Consider the following 21408-nt stretch of genomic DNA (forward strand, 5'->3'; position numbering starts at 1 on the left):
CTAAGTGAGACTTATTGACTAGGTTAAAATACTGCATATGGATGAGTGATGAGCATCTCCTATTTGCGTACTTGGTACTAAGCCCACGAATAAATAGTGCCTCACTGGTAAAAGATTTGTTTAAAATCTCAGCAACTCTGTGAATAATTGGAGGAGATCCCCATCACCCATCCTTTTAAACAAAACTGCAAGGCACAGTAACTAAAAATCTCTGCTACAGCTAAACAAATACCTCATCTAACTTGTCATAGTCAAGAAGATCAGGCCTGTGTCTATGGATAAGGGCGTTGAAAGCAAGGCCGTCTTTCCAGCTACAAGTTCACACAAAACACATCCGTGAAAAAAGGAAAAGACAGCATGCAAGAGATAAGAAACGAGGAAACAAGACACCAGGTCAGCTGTTAATGTAACCAAATTGAGCAGTCAGTCAAACATAGCCAGGATAGAAAAGCAAGATCTATTTTAGGATTTTTATGCATGTGCTTTATGTGCCACAACTCAGCCTCAGTTTGAAACCTGACCTGTTCTTATTTTGGAAACCTCTAAGAGGGAAATAGTAATGCTGAAGCAGATCTGCTTATGTTCTGTCCCTTTTTCTAAGCACTCATATATAGGATGGTTATACTGTGAAGTTTTTTAGTACTGTGTACACTTTTGAAAGCACAAACTCAATGAAATCCACTTCTTCTTGTGCAATGCTTAAGCACATGTACACAGAGACAGGTATCTTAGTCATCCATGAATCTGTTTATCCACAGGAAAGGTTGTATACAGAATTTGAGAACAAGCTCTTCTTGATAGCTAATATTTTTCCCTTTGGTTCATATCTGCAGTTGTCTAAAGAACTGCCTAAATTAAAATCTTACATGGAGTAAGTTCATTTCATTTTAATCACTGCATACCTTGGGGACCTCATCATAAATTTAACATATATATAAAGTAGTCTGAGTTTCCAAATAATTTCATTTCATCCATTCATTCATTCACTCATCTTTTTTTTGTCAAAGGCTTTCTGACAACAGCTGATTCCACTAGTAAGATCCATTTGTAATGGAAGGACATAGAATGGGAAATATAGTCTGTGATTCACCTGCCTCTCTCATCAATGAAAAGTTGTGCTGAACAAATTAAAACAATGATTAAGTTTTCTGTTTTACTGGTGTTTACGTGAGCCCTCAAGATCCATTCATTCCAGAGAGCAGAAAATGGTACATATGTATTGAGAGCTAATGTGAAATGACAACATTTCACTTTCTTTCTAGATTTTATTCTTCAGTAATGGTACCAAGAAATTCTGACATTATTACTTGCTCCACATTCTTCCTTCTCAATCCAAAGTGGCTGGTATATTTTAGAAAACATGCATTTTGCCATGAGTAGCACATTGTAATAAAATAGGTACTACCTAAGGAAGTTAGGGTATCAGTTTTGTTTCCACTTATCTGGAAGTATAGGCCAAAGTACAATCTAAGAATTGGGGAATATTTTCTATGTAAGACTAGTAACTTATTGCATACTCCTGATAACCAAGGGTAGTGTTTGTTCTAAGAAATGTCAGGATTAATCATTATCTCATTGTTTACTGCACTGCAATCTACAGCCATTTACACCAGATACAAATCAGGATGGACGGTGGTGAATGGGGAATTCCAATGTAATTTCATTTAACATCCATATTGTGCAGGGGGAAAGACCTGATCAACTACCTGGCAGCTGAGGACCAGATTTTTTACAATTAAATGCTGAAGTCATTGTAATGGGAAGAGAGGAAGGACACAGGAGAGTCATGGGGTCCTTTCTTCCATGTCAGTGTTTTTTATGAAGGGACCTTAGAAAGCCATTCAAAATTAGTATGCACGCCTCAGCTTGTCTTTTAGAAAACATGCTAAGCAAACCAGAAGTGAGCCAAATCACTGCAGGACAGCATGCTGTACCACCCAGACTGATGACCTTATTTAGCTTGGAGTAGTCAATAAGATCAGGTCGGTGTCTGTGGATAAGTGCACATAATCCAAGGCCATCTTTCCAGCTTTACAACAAAAAAATAGAACGGAAAAACATTAGTTAACAATGTCATGGCATTTTACAGTGTGGTCCTTGCTCAAGACTTAATATCAAGCAGGAACTTTCCTGTCAAATCCTGACATTGGCATTCTGTGCACCCTCATCCCTCTGAGCTTTTCTGTGACTTTACTCTTTTTCCTGTAGTACATATCTTACTTTAAAGTCCATACACACTTAAAGAATCCATAATACTTTCTAGGCAGTGTACGTTATGGGCAACAGTCCCTGATTTCAATTGCTCAGTTTGTGCAGTGTTCCAGGATAGTACAGAGTAGACATTCACCAATTAAAGTGCATAATGTCCTATTACACTTACAGCATGTTTGGAAGAAAAAAAAAAAAACAAAAACAAAACACACACACAAAAAAAAAAAAAGGCAAGGCTGCATTACTTGACTTTGCTGAAGCAATTGAATTCTTCTGTGTCAGTTATATCAGACAATTTAAATGGCTCAACCATATTGTGCTCATAGAAGTACAAAGTCATAAATCAGCTTAGTTTATTCAAAACACTTCACACATATGACAGTTTTGATCTGAGCTTTGACACTTCAGTGTGACTTCAGGCCCACTACCTTTTGAGGCAAAAATAGGCAATGAATGGAGCCACAAATAGCATATATTTGGAAAGATTATGAGAGGTTCCTTTCAGCCAGAAGCAATTATTCTGAAAGCTACTTTATATAAAAATTTTATGCAATCACTGAGGCTGTGAGTTTGAGGTCTTACCGTGTGCAGCAACTATGCTATATTGAACATATTCTGACTATTAGAATCTCTTTCACTGAGATGTCTGGGTAGATCTTTCAAATAACAGAACTATCTCAAATTAAAATGTAATACAATTAATCAGAATATACATACATTGTATAATATAAAATCATCGAGAAGGTAAAACTGAATCAAAATTAGCATCAAACTACAAAAACCTTATTTCCAAAAGGTATAGACTAACATGGTTGGCTTGCCCATTGTAAAGCAGTTCTGTAAGAGCCGATGGACCCAACCATTAATCAAGGTACTTCCATTCAAGATATTTGCCCCATACCATGTATCAGAACAGCATATATATGTACAAACACTAAGATTCTCATACTGTAATTTACAGTATACCTTGCATCCATACAAATCTCTACTGAAATATACCTCTATATATCCAAGGAAAGTAACACAACAAATTTCAGGTCTCTTAAAGGCACTACAGGGACTGTAAATCAAACAAATAATTTTTATCTGTGGATGCATGTGTGAACTGTATCTTCTCTATCACTACCTGTGGTTTAGGTGCTGTACATTAGGAACTAATTCAAAACACCAAAACGCTGTAATACAGAGCTCTTGTTGTAAGTACTATAAGGACCTCAGGAAAGGCAAGATCACATAGTAAAACAGTACAAATGGCAAGTCACGTAATTTAATGAGGTGGTTTACTGACAGATCTGCAGGAACTAGCCCAGTGAAATCCCCAAACCAGGCAGCCTGCATATGGCCTGGAACTCCCTTCATAGCCCTTACTGAAAACACAGAGCCACACAACTGGAGCTTCACTAAATTCCCTGACTTAGGTAATGATGCTGGTTCTGAAAACAACCACGTTTAAAGTGCCGCTGCTGTGTACTGAGTCCATTTTTGGCTCCTTATTTATAGTTATGTTACAGAATAAAGACTGATTCATCATAAAGAGATATTTGCATGCTCAACACATTGGTATTTTTGCCAAGAATAGCCTATACCTGCAGTGGCTCTCATTTGAAAGCAGTCATTTGCCAAGTCAGGACCTCTAATAACGCAATGTGGTCATTCTGTATATAGCAGATATTTTTTTTCTTTTAAATAGTAACTGTGGAAGTCACTGTAAATAATGCCAAAGGATAAACAAAATCAGACTCTGAAGACAGAGCATGAGAATCTGAAAAAAGTCTAGTTAACAGTGAAGAGTGAAACCCCCTGTCAAATATATATCAGCACAACTGTGGGAAAAAAAAATGACCTAACGTATTTTAGATTGATTCTACCTCTTGAAATAATGGAAGTTTACCTAAGGTGGAAGTTCTGAATGTTCACATTTCTGTATGGAGCAGTTTTTCTTTGACACCACAGCAGCAGCCCTTCTTTGGCAGAGGTTTCTGTAAAAGACACCAGGGAGTAAAAAAGACCAAAAAAAATAAAAATGTAAAAAGCACTCAAGTAATTAATTTCTTGTCATCTTAAACGTAGTCAGCCACCTGAAACTGTTTGGCGTAAGTCAATGTTTAATCCTATAACATAAAAATGGATTAATGGGGCTCCATTAGAACACAGAAGTCAGCTCAACTGACACAATTCAGACTAGAGTCTCAGCCTGCACAGTAATTCTATGATACTAGAAGTTTAAGAAATTATATTGGTTGGACAGCAGAATGTAGATGAAGATGAAGAAAAATACCCAATACAAATACAACAGAACTAGGCATAAAAGATTGTGTTGGTGCCTACATGAAATATGCCTGTAGTCTCCGTTCATTTGCTTACAGGTAGGTATAAATGCTGAGGAAATACCTTCATTATCTGAGCCCTATGGGTATCTGAATGCCTAAGTGAAGGACAGAAAAGAACAAATAGACCATTAAGTCCACATTTAACGTCCCACAAATTATGGGCAGGACAGCATGCAGAGCTTGACTTGATTCTACTTTTGTTGAAAACTGACATTAGTTTCTAGAATTTTAGACTTTCCACACCACAGACTTGGTTTAAAGAGTATTGTAACTAAACCACGCTTTTTGGAGCCAGTGACCAAGTGAAAGTTAAGGAAAAAATTCTGAAGCAGTGGGGAGGAAGGGGTGGTATAAAGAAGAGGGATATAATCAGATAATATTTGCAAAGAATGTGAGAAATGGACAGGACTAAAGAAGTATGTTGGAAACAGAACCACCATACAGGCCACAGCATAGTTTCAGGGCACTGAAGCTCAGAAACACAGGCATGTTTCTATCTCTACAACTGAGAGACAGGCCCAGAACTGTTTTAGGAAGCTGGCTCAAGGTATTTGTCAGGTTAAGGAGAATAATTACTTTTTCCCTCCAGAAATTGATTTTGTCACCAGCTAAGGAACTTGTACCATTTTCTGTGAAAAAATAATTCATTTTCAAAACACTCATCTTACTTGTGCACCATTCATACGACAATATCTTTATAAACAAATTTCCCGATTATTTAAGATAGTTACATTACTGTTACCTTCCACTGAAATATCCTGAATAGCGAAGCGAAGTATAATAGTCCAGATCATACCCAGTGTCATTTTCACATTGCCGTCAACAATTTCTATGGTGAAAAAAGAGATAGTAGTAGTATTTAGAATGTGTTTTCCAGTTTAGCTTACTTTAGTAATATATTTCTACAAATAATATATTGTATCTAATAAACCTGTTATATTTCTACCATAATTCTTTACACAGAGTTCATCTGGGTTCATTTTTCAACAAACTCATGTTTGTGCTACACTGGCAGTAGGACTTAAGATTACTGAGGTTAAGGTCACTTCAGCCTTTCCATGCTAAAAGGCTTCTCTACAGGTAGTTGTAACTGTCTCAAATCTTTACATTTTAGCCTGACTTTTTCAGAGAGAGCCTGAGGGGAAATACTTATTTAAAGCTTGAAAAATATCAGGAACTGAAAAAATATGGTCTTACTCCAAATTTTAAGAAACTACAGGACATTAACAATATAATTTTTTTAATAAAAGGGTACTCAGAAATCCTCCTATGCTATTTAGACCTTTTTGAGACATTTACCTATAGTGCCAGCACAGCCTAGATACGAAGAGCAGCCCAAGAGACACAGTGCCTCCTGAGACTGAGCTAAATAGCTTCCTGCAAAGCAGTTCAGATACATGGCCACAAGGTTGTCATGATCCAACACCTATGCACATTTATGTATCTTTAATACAAAACGGGATTTTTTTGCCTCTGGGGTTCCAATTTCTTTCAAGACTGTTTGAGTCTACCAACAATACAGGGCACTAGGAAGGTGCTTGCTCCAACCCTTCTCACACATACATGGGAGCCCCTTTCACAAGCCAAGTCAGAATCCAGTGCTCCTAGACTCCAATATGAACACTGATACCGCTTAAATTTCTCAACACCAACAAATGTACTGCCAGACCACTTAAGTGTGGTAATAATGTTAAATCAATATGAAAACTGAGAGACTCAGAACACAGTAAGATTATAAGAAGGGTCTAGCATGGGAAGGGGAGAAGGTGGGACAAAGAGAAGGGAATTGCAGACTGCCTTCCTAGTCACCTTATACCACCAGAGCAGTGGAGCAGGGAAGGCACCAGCTGCTCCCCAGCTTGAAAGTCACCTCCAGCCTTCCTCAAAAAGTGGAGCAGCTGTGGCTGCCTGGGCGCCCACTGGTGTTCTGGGGAAGGAGCAGGAGGAATTTCCTCAATTTAACATTGAATGCCAACAGAAGTGCCAGCAGAAAATACAGTCACCCTGCTACTTAAAAATTGCCTGAATCCAGGGGCAACTTTTACAGAACAAAGCAGCTGCTAGCTCCAAGACTTGAAATACATGTTAAATTGCAGTAGTGTGTAACACAAGGAGTCATTTGAACCTATGGAATTAACAAATGTCATAGGAGATATGTCACCCACCACTAGTCTATACTTTCTTTGCTAGTGTGATAATCCAAGTTCAAATAATGGCTATTTTTCCACTTTCCATTTGGGTTCTACACTGATTTTCCAGAATTCTCACCTCTTACCTTTGCCTGCCGTCCATGCACAATTATGTACTATTACTATCTTATTGGCACTGAAAGACCTCAAGTCTCTTCAAATCTCAAAGCTAAACTCTTTCAGCCAAAAAAGGCCAAATGGCAATTAGGGAATGCAGCTACTTCTCTCTCCTCCCCCCTCCTCAGCCTCATATTTCATTGTATTCTGATCAGATGTCTGATATGTATATACAGTATAGAAAAATGTATTCAAATGTAAAATAAATTAAACACTCAGAAGGTATTGCTGACTGTCAGGCAATCAGTTAATGGGTTTGCATAATCACTACATCATTGTGTTGATTTACATATCCATATGTACACACAGACAGAATGAAAAAGCAAGAGAGGGAATTTTCTATGTTGTGCCTCAGGAGAATTTTCAAGCAATTTGCCAGCTTTGGTTTCTCATTATCTACTGCTAACATAAAACAAAAAAAACACACATATAAAATACAAGGAAAAATATCTAAACAGAAGGAAAACAAAGTTGCTAAATGTTGAAAAGTATTGGTGACAAAAAAATTCTGATTCATTCCTATTGTTTTCTGGTATGGGCCAATAGAAGACTTCATTCTTTTCTTCACATTACCTGTTTGCTCTGGGAGGAATATAGTCCCTACACCTCACATACACAAAGCTACAGATTTCCAGGGAAAAAGGTCTTGCTGATGCATGAGGACAGGAAAGGAGAGAAGGGAAAGGGAAGAGGAAATAATAAAAACTGTCAGGGAAAAAGCTAAGCAAAGCAGTGTGGCAAGTTCCCAAAGGTTTAGTTTCAGGTTTTTTATTCTGCTTTGGCTTTTTTTTTTTTTCATTCTAATCCTCTTCTAGCAGATTCACAGATCATTTGGTCCTCAGTATTTCTCCCACTCCCCAGAAAAGCAATACAGAAGTGTTTCCTATTAAAAGGATACTTGGTTCTCCATATCTCAGTTCATTTCATTCAGGATGCAATTACCTTGCAAATGGAGTTATTGCATGTCTTTAAAACTTAAGGGAAAGCTTCTAACTCCTGGACTGTGAACGTCTTGTAAGGACTACTTTCACAGCTTTTGCTTGAGCTTCTTGACTCTCTTGTCTCACTTCATCACCAATGGAGAGAAAGATTCTTCCACAAGACAGATCCAAGTAGCTAAATTAGGCTTCTGCTCAGCATCAAAGGCAATCATCTCTATTCCCTTCATAGACAGTCCAAGGAAGTCAGCCTCAGAACAATAATGACGGCTTTAAAGAATATCCCTGGCACCTTCAAAATACTAAATTAAACTTTGTACTGATGTCCCACAGGAATCGCAGTTTAATCTTTGTTTTGAGGCCCCATTTTAAATGCCAGTTGGTCCTCTTGGGCTTACATGCTTTTCGCCACTCAGCATGTCAGATAATAAAACATGATCCTCAGCAGATTTAGATATAAAACTTCCATGCTTTGGAAATTAAAAACTATTCCAAGCATCCATGTAACTCAAAGAATGCCAAAACAGATGGGTGCAGACAAGCCCACATGTCCCGTGCTTACTATGTGGGGTAGTTAGTTAAAGGGTTAAGGGCTTTGATAAACACAAGCTTGAGGAGCCTGTGCTCTGCCTCCTTGCTGGCATTCATTCCATCTTCATACTGTCATGACTGTTTAGTCAACAATGCTGAAAAATGCAACAAACTAAAAAAAAAGAGGTGAATGTGTGTTAAAACCAGATCAGATTGCTGATCCAGTCTCCAGCATAGCTACAGAAACAGTTGTCAGCCCAAGTGGTAGGGTAGGGCTGTGTAGTGTAGGAGCAAGTATGCAGGACAAGGGGGCACAGCGACTTTTTAAACATGTACTGGTGCCAGAGGTCCCACACTGTGAAACTATACCCAGTCAGATGTGATACTGCATTGCTGCATCAGCACAGCACTCTACCTTAGACAACAAATTTAGCAGAGGGGATGCAGTAAACTTAACAGGGCACTAAGCATGTCTGGGCCAGAGCTGGCTTTGTGCTCAGCCTGTTTAGAGTAGGAGGGGAAGGCACATGAATCTATCTTCTCCTGCCCACGTGGATACAATCTAATGTGTTAGTAGCCATACTTGACATAGTGCAATGTCTTACAATGACAGGTTGCTCTCTGCATATAAGCTATGACAACAGCAGTGGGTTTTTCTCCTGTGCTACCATCCAAGAATTTAAAATGTTTTTTAATGCTAATGAATGAATTTTTGCTTCTAAACCCTCCATTTTACAGATCAAGTATTCCAGAAGCAGGCAATAAAAGCCTGAGGTACAGGCAAGATCACCTTAATCTCCTGGCTTACTATAGCCTGCTGTTACATGCAGGAAGAAATACTCAGTGCATGGACAGATAACACCTTGCAGCAACTGGCTGAGAAGCTGAAGAGGTTACTGCCTCTTGTTCCTGCTTCCCTCCCAGAGGGAATTACGTATTATCAGAGTGCCTAAATTCATGGAAGTTGCTGCCATGGAATACAGCAGGGTTAGTTTAAATGGTTTCAATAGCTGATCTGAGTGATCCCAGATGCTTTGCCTTCAGGTGATACAGAAAGTGCTCAGGCGCTGCTTCCCAGTCTGAGCATCCTGGCAGTAATAACCAGGGCAAAAGCAGGGGGAATGGAGTGCAGGGGGCTGGCCTGCTCCTTGCAGGAGTAGATCTTAGCTGAGGTACCTCACTTAAAATGCTCCAGCCTTGCTTGAAGAACCTAGATGTGAAAATGTTAGTACATTCTGTGAACTGTGATCAAGGAGAGTGACCCCTCTGTCCTACAAGATACTCCTTCTGCTATATGCTTGTCTTCTGTCAGGAAGCATTGTAGTCACAATATGACATGACAGAACTACCAGCCATTTACTCCACACTTTGCACTCTCAGTATTTCTGCACCAGCTATCAAACAGGCTTCTGAATCCTTAATTTTTATTTCCACACATAAATTGTCTCTTCAGTACCCTCTGCTGTCCATTAAATGCCATGTCACTCTCAGAATAACCTCAACTGTGGCATATTTTTCCATCCCACTTTATTTAATTGGTCAAAGGGCCCACCTGTCCCTGACTGCTTGTACAACTGACAGAGGCAGCCAGGCACCTCTGAAATGCAGTACAGCTCTTCTGAGATCTGAAGTGCCTTTGGGAATTGCCCATCTCTCCCCACTGATTATATATTCCCCCAAAAAAGGCCTCTTGTTATCTACCTAAAGATAGCTGGTATGGATTTGGACTCAGATGTCCCAGCCAGTTCAGTCTCAAATGAACAAAAGCTGATTTCAAATAAATGCTTTGACCAGAGAACACATATTTCTTCAGATTTTGGAGTTCTAGATCTAGAAACTGGACACATTTGGTGAACGATACTTTAAGAACTACGTGGGCTAGGTCACACTGTTGTGGAATCACTGAATGCTGATATATTTCTCCATTACTTCTACAGATGTCCCTGTCTCACCTAATGAATCTTCCTGCTCCAGCCACAATTACAGTAAGCTCCCTGAGATCAAGGTTTGGAAGCCACAATAAGGACATATATAAGCATGGAGAGATCAGAAGACAGGAAGTGAAGGCTCGTAAATCCATCTAAAAAGGCCTAGCAATGTGAATAGAATATATCTAGTGCTTCTCACTATGACATTGAAGGCTACAGCCAGAGTTTTGCTTTAAAGGCATGTTAGAGGCTGCCCCTCCATAGAGGCTATGGAACCAAAAGTAGTTGGATATCATGCTAGCCATATCACTCCTTTGTATGGTAATGGCTATGCAAAGCATTATGCAAATATCTGCATGGAACAGCTAGTTCTAGACAGACCTTTGTCCTTAAAAAATCATTTGAATCTCAGAGGAAGCACAGGTTCACTTGCAGTGAGTCTACCTCCTTTTGCTCAGAGTTTACATCTCTCAGCATTTAGCTAGCTAACTGTATGCTTTTAGTTACCTACCTGAACAAAAGAACAATAACAAACTAATAACTTTAGTAAATAACAGCCCACCCTGCTTTCTTCATATGCTCAGTTTCTCTCCAGTTACCATAATTTCTTTTGATCACTCCCTTAACTCTACATCTGAATTTTAGAAGCACAGCTGCCATGCACAGTTGGTCTCATAATAAAATGGGAGCAGGTCCCAGCCACCTGGTAGTGATGTCAGCCTTTGTCTTGCCTGAATAGTATCTTCTAAAGATAAAAGAAGATCCCAGATTGGATAAAGCACACCCTAGAATCCAACCTGATTTCTAAAGGAGTTCCTTATTTTTAAGAAAGAAATTCTACTCTAAGCATCCACTGAAACACAATTCAATTTAACCTTGGAGAAAAACTGATCCCATTTATACCCCTATCCCTGTCCAGGTGTCCACAAATTTCCACCTGTCGACCTTTCACACATATAGGTCAGCAACCAATATTAAGGGATTTTTGAGGCACCCATATAGAGACCAGCCAGCACAATTTGGCGAAGGGTCACTGTCAGACTTCTTTGCAGTGTGAATGCCTAGGATCCAAGTAAGGTGCATTGCCAAGCTCCAACACATACCTTCTGCACCAATTGATACAAGTTTCACTCCTTTGCTGGCGATATAATCCAGAGCTTTGTTGACATTAGCAATTTTATGGAAGCGCATCTTCCCTCTGTCTGGTTTTGGTAGTCGTTCCCCTGCAGAATAACAAATTTAATGTGGTTATTGTTACATAGAGCTGGCTACAGACACCTAAGTGATTAGAATTCAAGAACAAACGTGCCCTGAACACTGTCTAAAAGTTAGCAGTTATTTTAACAGGTATTTTTCTGAAAGAATGTCAAATAGCTTTGAACAAAACGCGGAAGAGAAAATTCAAATGTGAAAACATCTGACTTAGATTTTTCTGATACAGCAGTAAAACAAGAGTAAAAGTTTTATGTTTGCCCTAAACATCTGGAAATTATGTGAATGCTTCCCTCTACTTGACTTTTGGTTCATTGCTACTGTCTGCATTAGAGCAGCTGAATATTAAGGCAAGATGTCCTCAGAGCTCATCATCCCTACCTGCCTGACTGTAAAGAGAAGCTGGACTCTATCCAGCAGATTAGCTATAGCATCCCTCCAAATCTGACTGAGAACAACAGCTTTTAATAACTTCATCCAGCACAGTAGAGCAGCTAATTTCAGAGCATAGGCTGACATGTTTGAATGAATTTATCTTTTCAAATTATCATGAAGAATAATTTCTGAAAATATGACTCTCCAATGCATGAAGAGTGATCATTTGCAGTTCTTTACCCACTGAAATATCCAGCAAAAATGTAAACTGCCTTTTCCATAAAAACATTTCCATTTTCTTAAAAATCTTCTTGCCCTTTCTCACCTTTATTGTGTGTCTGTAACTTGAGCTATTCCCTTCCCATTCAGGGACATTCTGAGTGTACTTTGGGGACTGCCCCTCTGAACACATAAAATGGGTGACATAGTGACTTCACACCAGTTAGTCAAAAGAAGTTCTTGGATGTTCCACCCTTCTGAAAAATTAGACCTTTTACTTGTGACTAAATATTGATCTAGTTTTACTCTAGGCACTCACTTTTGAAAGCATTGGTCAATCCAGTAAAGTCATTAAAAGCAAAGCAAAACTTTTATACTAAAAGTAGGTTACAAATTCATTTTATCCCAAGTGTAAAGGCTTTTTAATTGTTGGGGGCTAAGACCAGGTCCTCGATGTTTGTGGTTTGTCCAACAACATTGTGATGTCAGTGACACCCTGATACACTGTGATACCCTCAAACACAAGCATAAAACAGAAGATTTTGGAGATAAGGAAAAAGCTGAGCTTTTTTGCCTCCCTTTTGTTTTATGATGCATTTAATCTCTCCCTTTTCAGCTACTTAGTGTTCACTGTTTTGAATTGTTTACAATTTTTGTTCTTTTAAGACTGTTTCAGTTGGCATACTGTAAATACATTGCAAACTTTATTTTAACCTACCTGAGATAACTTCCAAGAGAAGCATCAGTTTAAGGCCATTTCTGAAGTCCTCCTCAATGTTCTCAATCTGCGTGCCTGCTTTCCTGAGGTGGGAATTGCACCAGGCTGTAAACGTCTGCAATAGTAATTAAAAAAAGTTCTCATCAACAAGGCATTTTCCAAAGCAACTGCTAAGCAGTAAAATGCTGCATCTGAGATTTTCACTACTGCCTTTGAAATTTGTATGTCCAACTCCTATTCATTTCCTACATGTTGCTGAGTTCAAAATTCTTATCCCAGATGTTCATGTAGATGGAAAGAATTGCTTGATTAGAAGCAATATTGGGCTAGATTCTGCTCATAAATGCTTTCCAAAAAAAAATCCACATATAAGGGCAAAAATTGTCTAATAGTTATTACTACACTTAACATTTTATGAGCACATAATTTTATGCTGGGACTTATCCATTACACATTCTTCCTGAAAAGAAAGATTGATACGGTATAAAGGAAGCTGTGTGACAGTACAATGTATGCAATAGCAAGCACAGAAGCAAAAACTTCTACTACCTGAATTCATGCCATCAGAAATAGTTCTTATACAGATCATCCATGCCAGAGACAAGTGACATGCATTTCTCATGGGCAGTAAGTTGTGAGAACACTCTTCAGGATGAAGTAACTGAAGAGAGACTTCATACAACAAAATCGTATCTGCTCTTACTTGTAACTACAGTGAGAAAAATAATGCCTTTTGAAAACACAGATAATTAGAATGGATTTTGAAAGTTTACAGTAACTCAAGCACAGTTACACATTCAGCCCCTGCATTTATGGTCTGAGGGTTTTATTTCTCAACTCTATTATATAATTTTCAGAAAACTACTACAACTTCATGAAACACGTAAATGCAGATACTTAAGTTTGCAGGGCAAATATGGTCATAAAAGCAGACGTGAGCATTTCTCTCTCCACAGAGAATGATCAAGTCTGCTTTTACTTGCACAGATGAAAACAAAACTAACTCCATTGATCTACAGAGGTCATAGACACATTACCTTCTGTATGAATAAAAACAAAACAAGGGCTACTATAAATTCTAGTATTTAAAATTACTTTGTTTTCAAATATCCATTACTTCTCAGCCTTCTGACAAGTTTTCCTTGATTTCAGTGTCTGTTTAGCTATATAAAGCAATTTTATATTTACTAGGTACTCCACCAGGTATTTAACTCTAGGTATATAACAAAGCCATGCATTTTGGAAAGTTAGACTTCAGCTACTTAAAATTGTCAGAGATTTGTAATTCCTCTTCTTTTGCTATTTTGAATTACCACAGTTTTAAAAACATTTAATGTAAATAGTTAAAAAGAAAATATATATTTCCCAAATCCCCATTGTCAATATGAAGTATCCTTTGGCCTTCTTTATTCTTGCCTGCTTTGTTAGAGTATTTAACTTCTCTCAGAAACAGAATTTGAAAGGGCAGTAGTTGAAGGCAAAAACTTGCCCTGGAACTGAATCTTGTAAATTCTGGACAGATTTCACACTTTAAGAAGTTATGTATTGAATTTCCAAATATGGTTTATTCTTTAAAATTCAACTTTCTGATAAAAAATAACATTTTGATTGTTGTTAGTTTTGTCTCCACTTTTGTGAAGAATTTCTGTGCAGCTTGAGATCCCAGAGTGGCAAGGAGCAGCTCACTAAACATACATGTTATCAACAACTTCTCGACTGAAAAGAAAAAAGAAAGAAAAGCTATGGTTATGCGGCAACTGTGCAGTGAAATCCCTAATTCTAGATACCCAGGGAAAGGAGGAGAGAGAAGACAGTATTGGAAGTGATTCTGGACAGGGGTCCTGTTGACCTGAAGAGAAAGAATTGCAGGCAGAGGCATAAGAAAATTGTTCTGTGTACAGCTGAAGCACCTCTGCAAATACAGCTGTTTTAGTAAAGGGATGTTAGCTTCAAAAGTAGTCATTCAGGAAGATAAAACTTCCCTCATTTTAAGGTAAGTAGTTTTACTGACCTCATGGGACCCCTGAAACCAGCATGCGTCAAGCATCACAACAGAGATTCTAGGCAACTCTACCCTCAGGGATCAACATGATGGAGTCTTAGGATGGCATCTGGTTTGGATCATTATAGGGTTAGGATCTAGTTTATAAGACTAACTTGTCTGTCTCAATCATTATCCTATTCTAGTGATATGTATCTAAAAAGGCTTAACACCACATTAAGTCATTTGCAAATACTAAAAATTATAACAAGCATCCCTGGAAGGAACAATATTATGATAATATAGAAACCACAGTTGAAAGCACTCAAGGGTAAATGAACATGAACCTTGCATGGCCATTTGGCAGTAAATATTAGAAAGGTGAACCAGTAAATGAATGAGCTTTTCATGAATTAAGCTAAAGTGATGGACATGTGCTTATCTGCAGATGCTGTTGTAGTTTGTAGAACTGTTCCAAGTATATCATGATAAACTCAAAGAGGAATTTGGAGAAAAACCTCAGCCATTTTCATCTCTTCTTTTAGACATTTATGGTCAAAGTTCTCACCTTGTACCATTCAAGTAAAGGAGTGTTCCCCACTTTTCATTTAATTAAGAGTTTAAGGGCAACAACTCCACCAATCAAGAAGGCTAAAGATACAGATCTGATTTCTACTGTGAAGAAAACTACTTCTCACTTAGTTGCTTAAGAAGAAATGGAACCTAGCACTTCTTAGCTCATATATGCATATACAAATATATATATAAAAGCAAATTAGAATCTGCCAACCTCTTATCTCACTGTGCTCCTCTACAACAGCTGATTCAACTTACTGGATGCCACACTGATAGACACAAAACATAACATTTATCCAAATATCTCAAAGTTTTTAAATAATTTAAATAGTTTCTCTTGAAAACAGACATTTTTATGGCATTGAATTTGCTGAGAGATAAACTGAGGTGCAGAAGATCACTGAAACTTGGCAGAAAAATTAAAAACATATACTGGATATTCCAACTCTCTGTGGCGTCCTCTAATCACTAAATAACATCTCTTCCCTGCTGATCTGCACACCTTCACATCATCTCTTCTCAATCTTGTTCATTTTATGAAGACACTAAGAAGCCAGCGTTGCTCAGATAAAAAACAGGAAAAGATGCTACTACTGCTGAATCAAGCTGTTTTCAATAAATATTTTTATAACAGTCATTTGCTTTATGGGCTGCCTTTTTATATCTGTAGGTTAAGGCTCTTTCCAGTAGTACTGGGTTTTGTCATTGACATTGTAGCATTCTGAAGGATGAACTTGGAATTACCTACAAAGCCTTCATTCATGAGATAAATTAAATTCTGCTGAAGCACTCTATTGTGCATGGATTCTTTATTTAGACTATCTTCTACACCTACAGTAAGAGATTTAGATCTTTTATCTAAGCCACAGTTCCTCAGAGCTTTCTGTTTTACCCATGCACCAGCTCATGAAAAGGTGCTATTGCCTTGTGACAGTTGTCTTGTGCCTCATGGTAAATGTCACTTTCATTACAGCAGACACCAGCATATGGCTTCATAGCTTGGTGACTTCCAAACTGGCTTGTTTTCCTAGAACTAAACAGGGCCATAGGAATGCTACTTAAAGGAGTGTTTACTATTTTCAGTGATTCAATCCTTAAGTGACTGTATTAAAGCTACTGCAAAACTGCAATTGCAAATTTTAAAAGTTTCCACAATCCACATTTAATTTAATGCCCATCCTTCTATTCTTATTGCGATACCACTTGTTCTCACTGCTTTGGCTTTAACTAACAGTTCTATTCATAGTTATTAAGAAACAATTCAAAGCACGTTTAAGTCCTGGAAATCAAGATACTGCCAGCATAGAGTACCCTGCAAATTTGTAATCCAGTGGGATTTAAAAGCTATTAAATGACTTAGACAAAGCAAATTCCTTTTTCTGCTGAGCTGTGCAGCACATTTCAGAGTATCAGATTGCCCAGAAAAACAAGGCAGGACTGAAGGCACCAATCTGAATACCAGGTGGGATACAAATAAGTGCCTAGAAAGCTAGACATTTCTTTTTAGAATTTATTTACCACAGGTGGTAAAAAAAAAAAAAAAAAAAAAATCTCCTTTCCAAAGTTATTACTTCAAAAACTTTACAAGTCCTTGACAAGTAGAACAGCAATCAAGGGGCAGAAAAAGGAGGTATCTTTAATTAACTATTAATCAACTGCAGCTAATACAAAAATATAATAAGCTATGCCTGCTCTGTAGTGCAAATATTTTTACACATGCATATTGAAGGACATGCTTTGATGGAAAAGCGATATCTCCAAGAGCTGTACTGTCCTACGCTTCTGAGAAAGCCCTCATGTCCTTCTTATGTGGGTGAAATGATAACTTACTTTTGACAGTGCTTCTAAGACAGTAAACAAGAAAGATGCTATAATAAAAACTTTTATATGTAAATGTTACAATAGGGATATTGAGAATTTAGAAACCACCAGATAACAACCTCTCCAATGCTGCTACTGTCACTGGGTCACAAGACAACTTGTTGCACATGCTGAAGATACAGGGTAAATTTCTACTTTGGCACTTACAGTAAGGCCAAAATGTGCATCACCAAAACAGCAGCATAACTTGCATGGGGACATGTACGGGGGATACACTCCACAAGTTCAGGAAGGTTTATTCACTTGTACTTAGAATTGAAACCAAGACATGGATCCAGCCCAAGAAGGGACTATTTCCTATTCAGTATGCATACCTCATAACAAATGTTAACACTGCCTTTCACTCTCTCCAGCTCAAATCAGTAATATCTACAAGTTTAATATTTACAAGTATAATATTTACAACTTTTCAAAACTAGTAATGATTTAAAAGGCATGTGTCTGCTTGGCTGTTCCTCCACTAGAAAGGCTAGTGGCCCACAAGTAATTTGTTTCTTGTGTGTTTCTAGCCTTTCTAAAACATTTACAGAATAAGATATATACGTTGCGTTAATAGGAAACGGTGTTTTCTGTGTCTGTTAAGTCAAGTAGAAACACAACTCATTTTAATTGAACCTTAAATTCTAATATGCAGAGCAGGAGAACACCCCTGAAGAAAATTAACTTCAAATGTTAACATTTAACACATTTATTGATATACATGTGTTTTATTCCTAATTATCTCAGTCTGATAGGATTGTTTTTCAAAACTCTGCTTTATAGCCTTTCTTCTCTGCTTGTGCTGGCTTAGGGTCTTCATTACTTCTAGGCTAAATGGGATGCAGTGATTCATTCTGTAGTTATACAGAACATTACTGGGCTCTGAGCGCATGGCGAGGGTGTTACAGAAAGAGCTCTGCCAGAACATTCCCCTTAGGCCAGACTGAGGTTTCCCCCTGAAGAATTGCCCATCTGTCTGTTATCCATGTTTTAAAATATAAGTTGTGAACCCGCAACATGATCTCCCAGCTCCTGTGTCCACACGGTGCTCTAATGACTGCAGGATCAGGGCTTTTCTCTGAGTTTGGGATACAGTTTGCATCGGCCCTCGTTCTCTTAACTATTTAATTCCGCTCCCAAAAGAAGAAGCATGAAGGTGCAAAACAGCAGAAAATTGCACAGCCTTTATAAAATAGCTTGCTGTGAACCAATGACTACACAAGACACCTTCTAGATGTTCCTAGAACATCTAGATCAGCTGTACTTTTAGTGTATTAGGTGCATGAGTATATTTTTATTAATTGAAAATAACTAAAATCTTACATCTTACTTGCTGGTTTGAATTATTAACAACTGTCCACTTGCTCTTATTTGCCCTTGCAGTGAAAGCCTAAACACATTGGTACACGTTAGTAAAATAACTAGAGTAACTCTAACAGAAGAGGTGGTTCACCAGTACAACTCGATCATGCTAAAACACTTAGTAGACAAAGTGGGATTTTAACACTAAACACGCCAGAATACAGCAACAACTCAAATGAAGCACAGTGAAAGCATAGGGAAGTATGTCACGAATTCTAAGGTATGGAAAATGTTTAGCGTGTTCCAAAAGGTCATTAAAAGGAATCCTTCAAATCATAGGCAGTATGTCCAAGTCACATTCCTGGGAACAACAGAAAGGACAGCATAGAGCCATCTCACAAAGGAAGTTAGTAGAGGTCCCATTACAAGGTCCCCAAATCCAAAGTTGAGGAAAGCCTTCCCTGCTCCAGCACATCCATCCATATAGGTGAACAGATGTGTCAGAGATGACATGCTAGCATACTCTGCACTGTCAGCACATCCACTCTAGTAACGCAGCGAACTTCACCCCAGTTCCTTAATTTTATCTTTTACAGGAGACGTCATCAAAGGGATGCATTCATCGCACAGGACATCGCACATCTTGATAGTATTCTACATTTTGGAAGAGCCCAGGGAGACCTCAGTCCTTACAAAGCAGGTGGCCTAATCCTGTGCAAGTCTAGGGTTTCCTGTAAAACATGCCACTCCTTCCCAGCACTGAACGATTGCACGTCTGTTTTACAGTGCTCACTATCAACAAAAAAAACACAAAGCATGTAAATATCCCTTCAAGAATAATTTGGCAAGACTGAACCCTGAAAAATGTGAAGAAGATTATTGAGCCTTTTGGTTCAAAGTGGGTAACATTAGTTCTTCCTTTCAGAGGAGACAAAAAAGAAAGGTTATTGTTGTCACAATGGTCTAAAATGGAAGAAAAGCCAGGAAGCAGCAAGATGTATGGGAAATTCAGTATGGATCACTGCAGGCACTGTTCTCACCTCAGCCGTAAGGGAAGAACAGGAAGGAAAGGAAGATAAGAGGTTTCACAAGGACTTTGAATGGGCTAAAACTGTTAAAATATTGCAAGGTTTATTAGGAGCAGGCATATAATATCTTTTTTGGATCAACTGAGATAGCTGGAAAAGACAGAGAAGTTTTCAGGCACATAAGCCCATCTTTACACGTAAGACAGAAACATCAGTCTTAAGCATGAAAATTTAGGTAAGTCTTCAGACACCTCAGGACTTTGTTGGACCATTGGTACAATGCTACAACAGCTCTATTCCCTAGAGGAAGCTCCTTCCCTTTTCATTACTGGTGATGACACCCATCTATGACACTTCTACAGCAGCCAGCATCTGCATGATTCAAATGTGACTTTTCAAAATACATACAGTGCCCTAGGGTTGTCCACTTCTGTATATTTATCACTTTAAAATAATTCTCCCTATTTTAAATTTATTTTCAATCAGAAACATTGATATTCCAGAAGTAGAAGCACATGCAATGGTTACAATCCCATTTGAAACTAAAAAGTGTTCAAGATCTGTAGGACAAGTCTGGTCTAAATCTACTTTTCATTTTTGGAATTTCAAGAATCACTCAAATAATAGAACTCTGCTCAGAAAAATAATGCAGAAATAGAAGAGGCAAGAATCTAATGAACATCTTTAGTAAAAGCACTGGTGTGGTTTTACCTTGCATTATAAAAATGCAAGATATCTTTACTCATTCTTATCTTTACAGTATAACTGCAACCTACTTGATTTGTTAAGGTGAAGAAAATGGAAAGAAAAATGAACTCTCAGGAAAAAAAACCAAAGCCAACAAACAACTACTGCCTACTTCTGGTGTGTTCTTTTAATTCTAAATTTTTTTTTTTTTTTTTAACACATTCCTATCACTAAGCAGACCACAGTGGTCTGTGGTAAATTTAATAATAAAGGGAGAAACCCACTCTTATAGGTGATAAAAGGTTTGGTATATTTTATTTACACAGAAGTAGGAAACTTCGCTAAGCAAGTAGCATCAACTTTTGCAGAATCCAATCATGCATTTAAAAATTTTAACTTCAAAGGACAAGCAAGCAAAACCTTAAGTTATGCTACCTTTCTAAGACTGTATTTGGATACATGCATGTCCTCCCCTCATTATTTTGCCTATCTAAACTCCAGCCATTCGTCGTAGTTGCACTAGTTAAGCTAGACTATTTTAAAGGTTCCCCCTACCAGGACCCTACAGAAGCAGCTCTCTTTTATGTCATATACCTAAGCTAGTTGCAACAGCAGAGAGCTATTTATCTAAGAGGAAAACTAAACACAAAACCATATGAAAGAAAAAAAAAAAAAAGGTGTTTAGCAAGTCGGAGAGTTTATTCCTACTAATGGCGAGTAATGGCTCACTATTAAGTGGAAGGGCTTATTAAGTATACTTCAGTTGGAATCTGCCCTGAACCATTTCCTATGCTACAATTTACTTATTTAGATGACAGAATAGAGTGTATGCTTATAACGTTTGACTATGACAGCAAAATGATGGGTCTGTAAGCATGTTTCATGACAGAGCTACAAATTGAACTAATCTTAACAAATCAGTGAAAAAAGATGGATGCAGATTATCAAGAAGTCTGAAGTACTGCCCTCCTCCAGTAATAAATAACTGCAAAAACACAGGATAAAGAATGACTGGCAGGGCAGTAGCATTGAAGTAGAGACTCTGGGAATAACAGTGGATCACAACTTAACCTTTTCAAAAAATATTGTGCTGTTATAAAAGGTAAATACAATATTGGAATATCCAAGCAGAAGAACGGTGCATCAATACTGAAGTATTTCTTCCAGTCTCTTCAGTGTTGGAAAGAGATTAGCTGTAATAATTTC

At 38.0% G+C, this 21408-nt stretch overlaps 1 protein-coding gene across 1 annotated transcript in view; it reads right to left on the reverse strand.

The window, feature by feature from the left end:
• The window catches only part of ACTN2 (actinin alpha 2), a 69695-nt gene that overhangs the window by 32393 nt on the left and 15894 nt on the right, over nucleotides 1-21408 (reverse strand). Inside the window, exons 2-6 of the mRNA XM_082049076.1 lie at nucleotides 12769-12883; nucleotides 11348-11467; nucleotides 5284-5370; nucleotides 4103-4190; nucleotides 1951-2029 (exon numbers count right to left, since the gene is read on the reverse strand). Of these exons, the coding sequence (XP_081905202.1) occupies nucleotides 1951-2029; nucleotides 4103-4190; nucleotides 5284-5370; nucleotides 11348-11467; nucleotides 12769-12883 (489 nt within the window). The remainder of the gene's footprint in view (nucleotides 1-1950; nucleotides 2030-4102; nucleotides 4191-5283; nucleotides 5371-11347; nucleotides 11468-12768; nucleotides 12884-21408) is intronic.

The sequence above is a fragment of the Streptopelia decaocto genome (genome assembly GCF_964273445.1).
Source record: "Streptopelia decaocto genome assembly, chromosome: 3".
NCBI classification, from domain to species: domain Eukaryota; kingdom Metazoa; phylum Chordata; class Aves; order Columbiformes; family Columbidae; genus Streptopelia; species Streptopelia decaocto.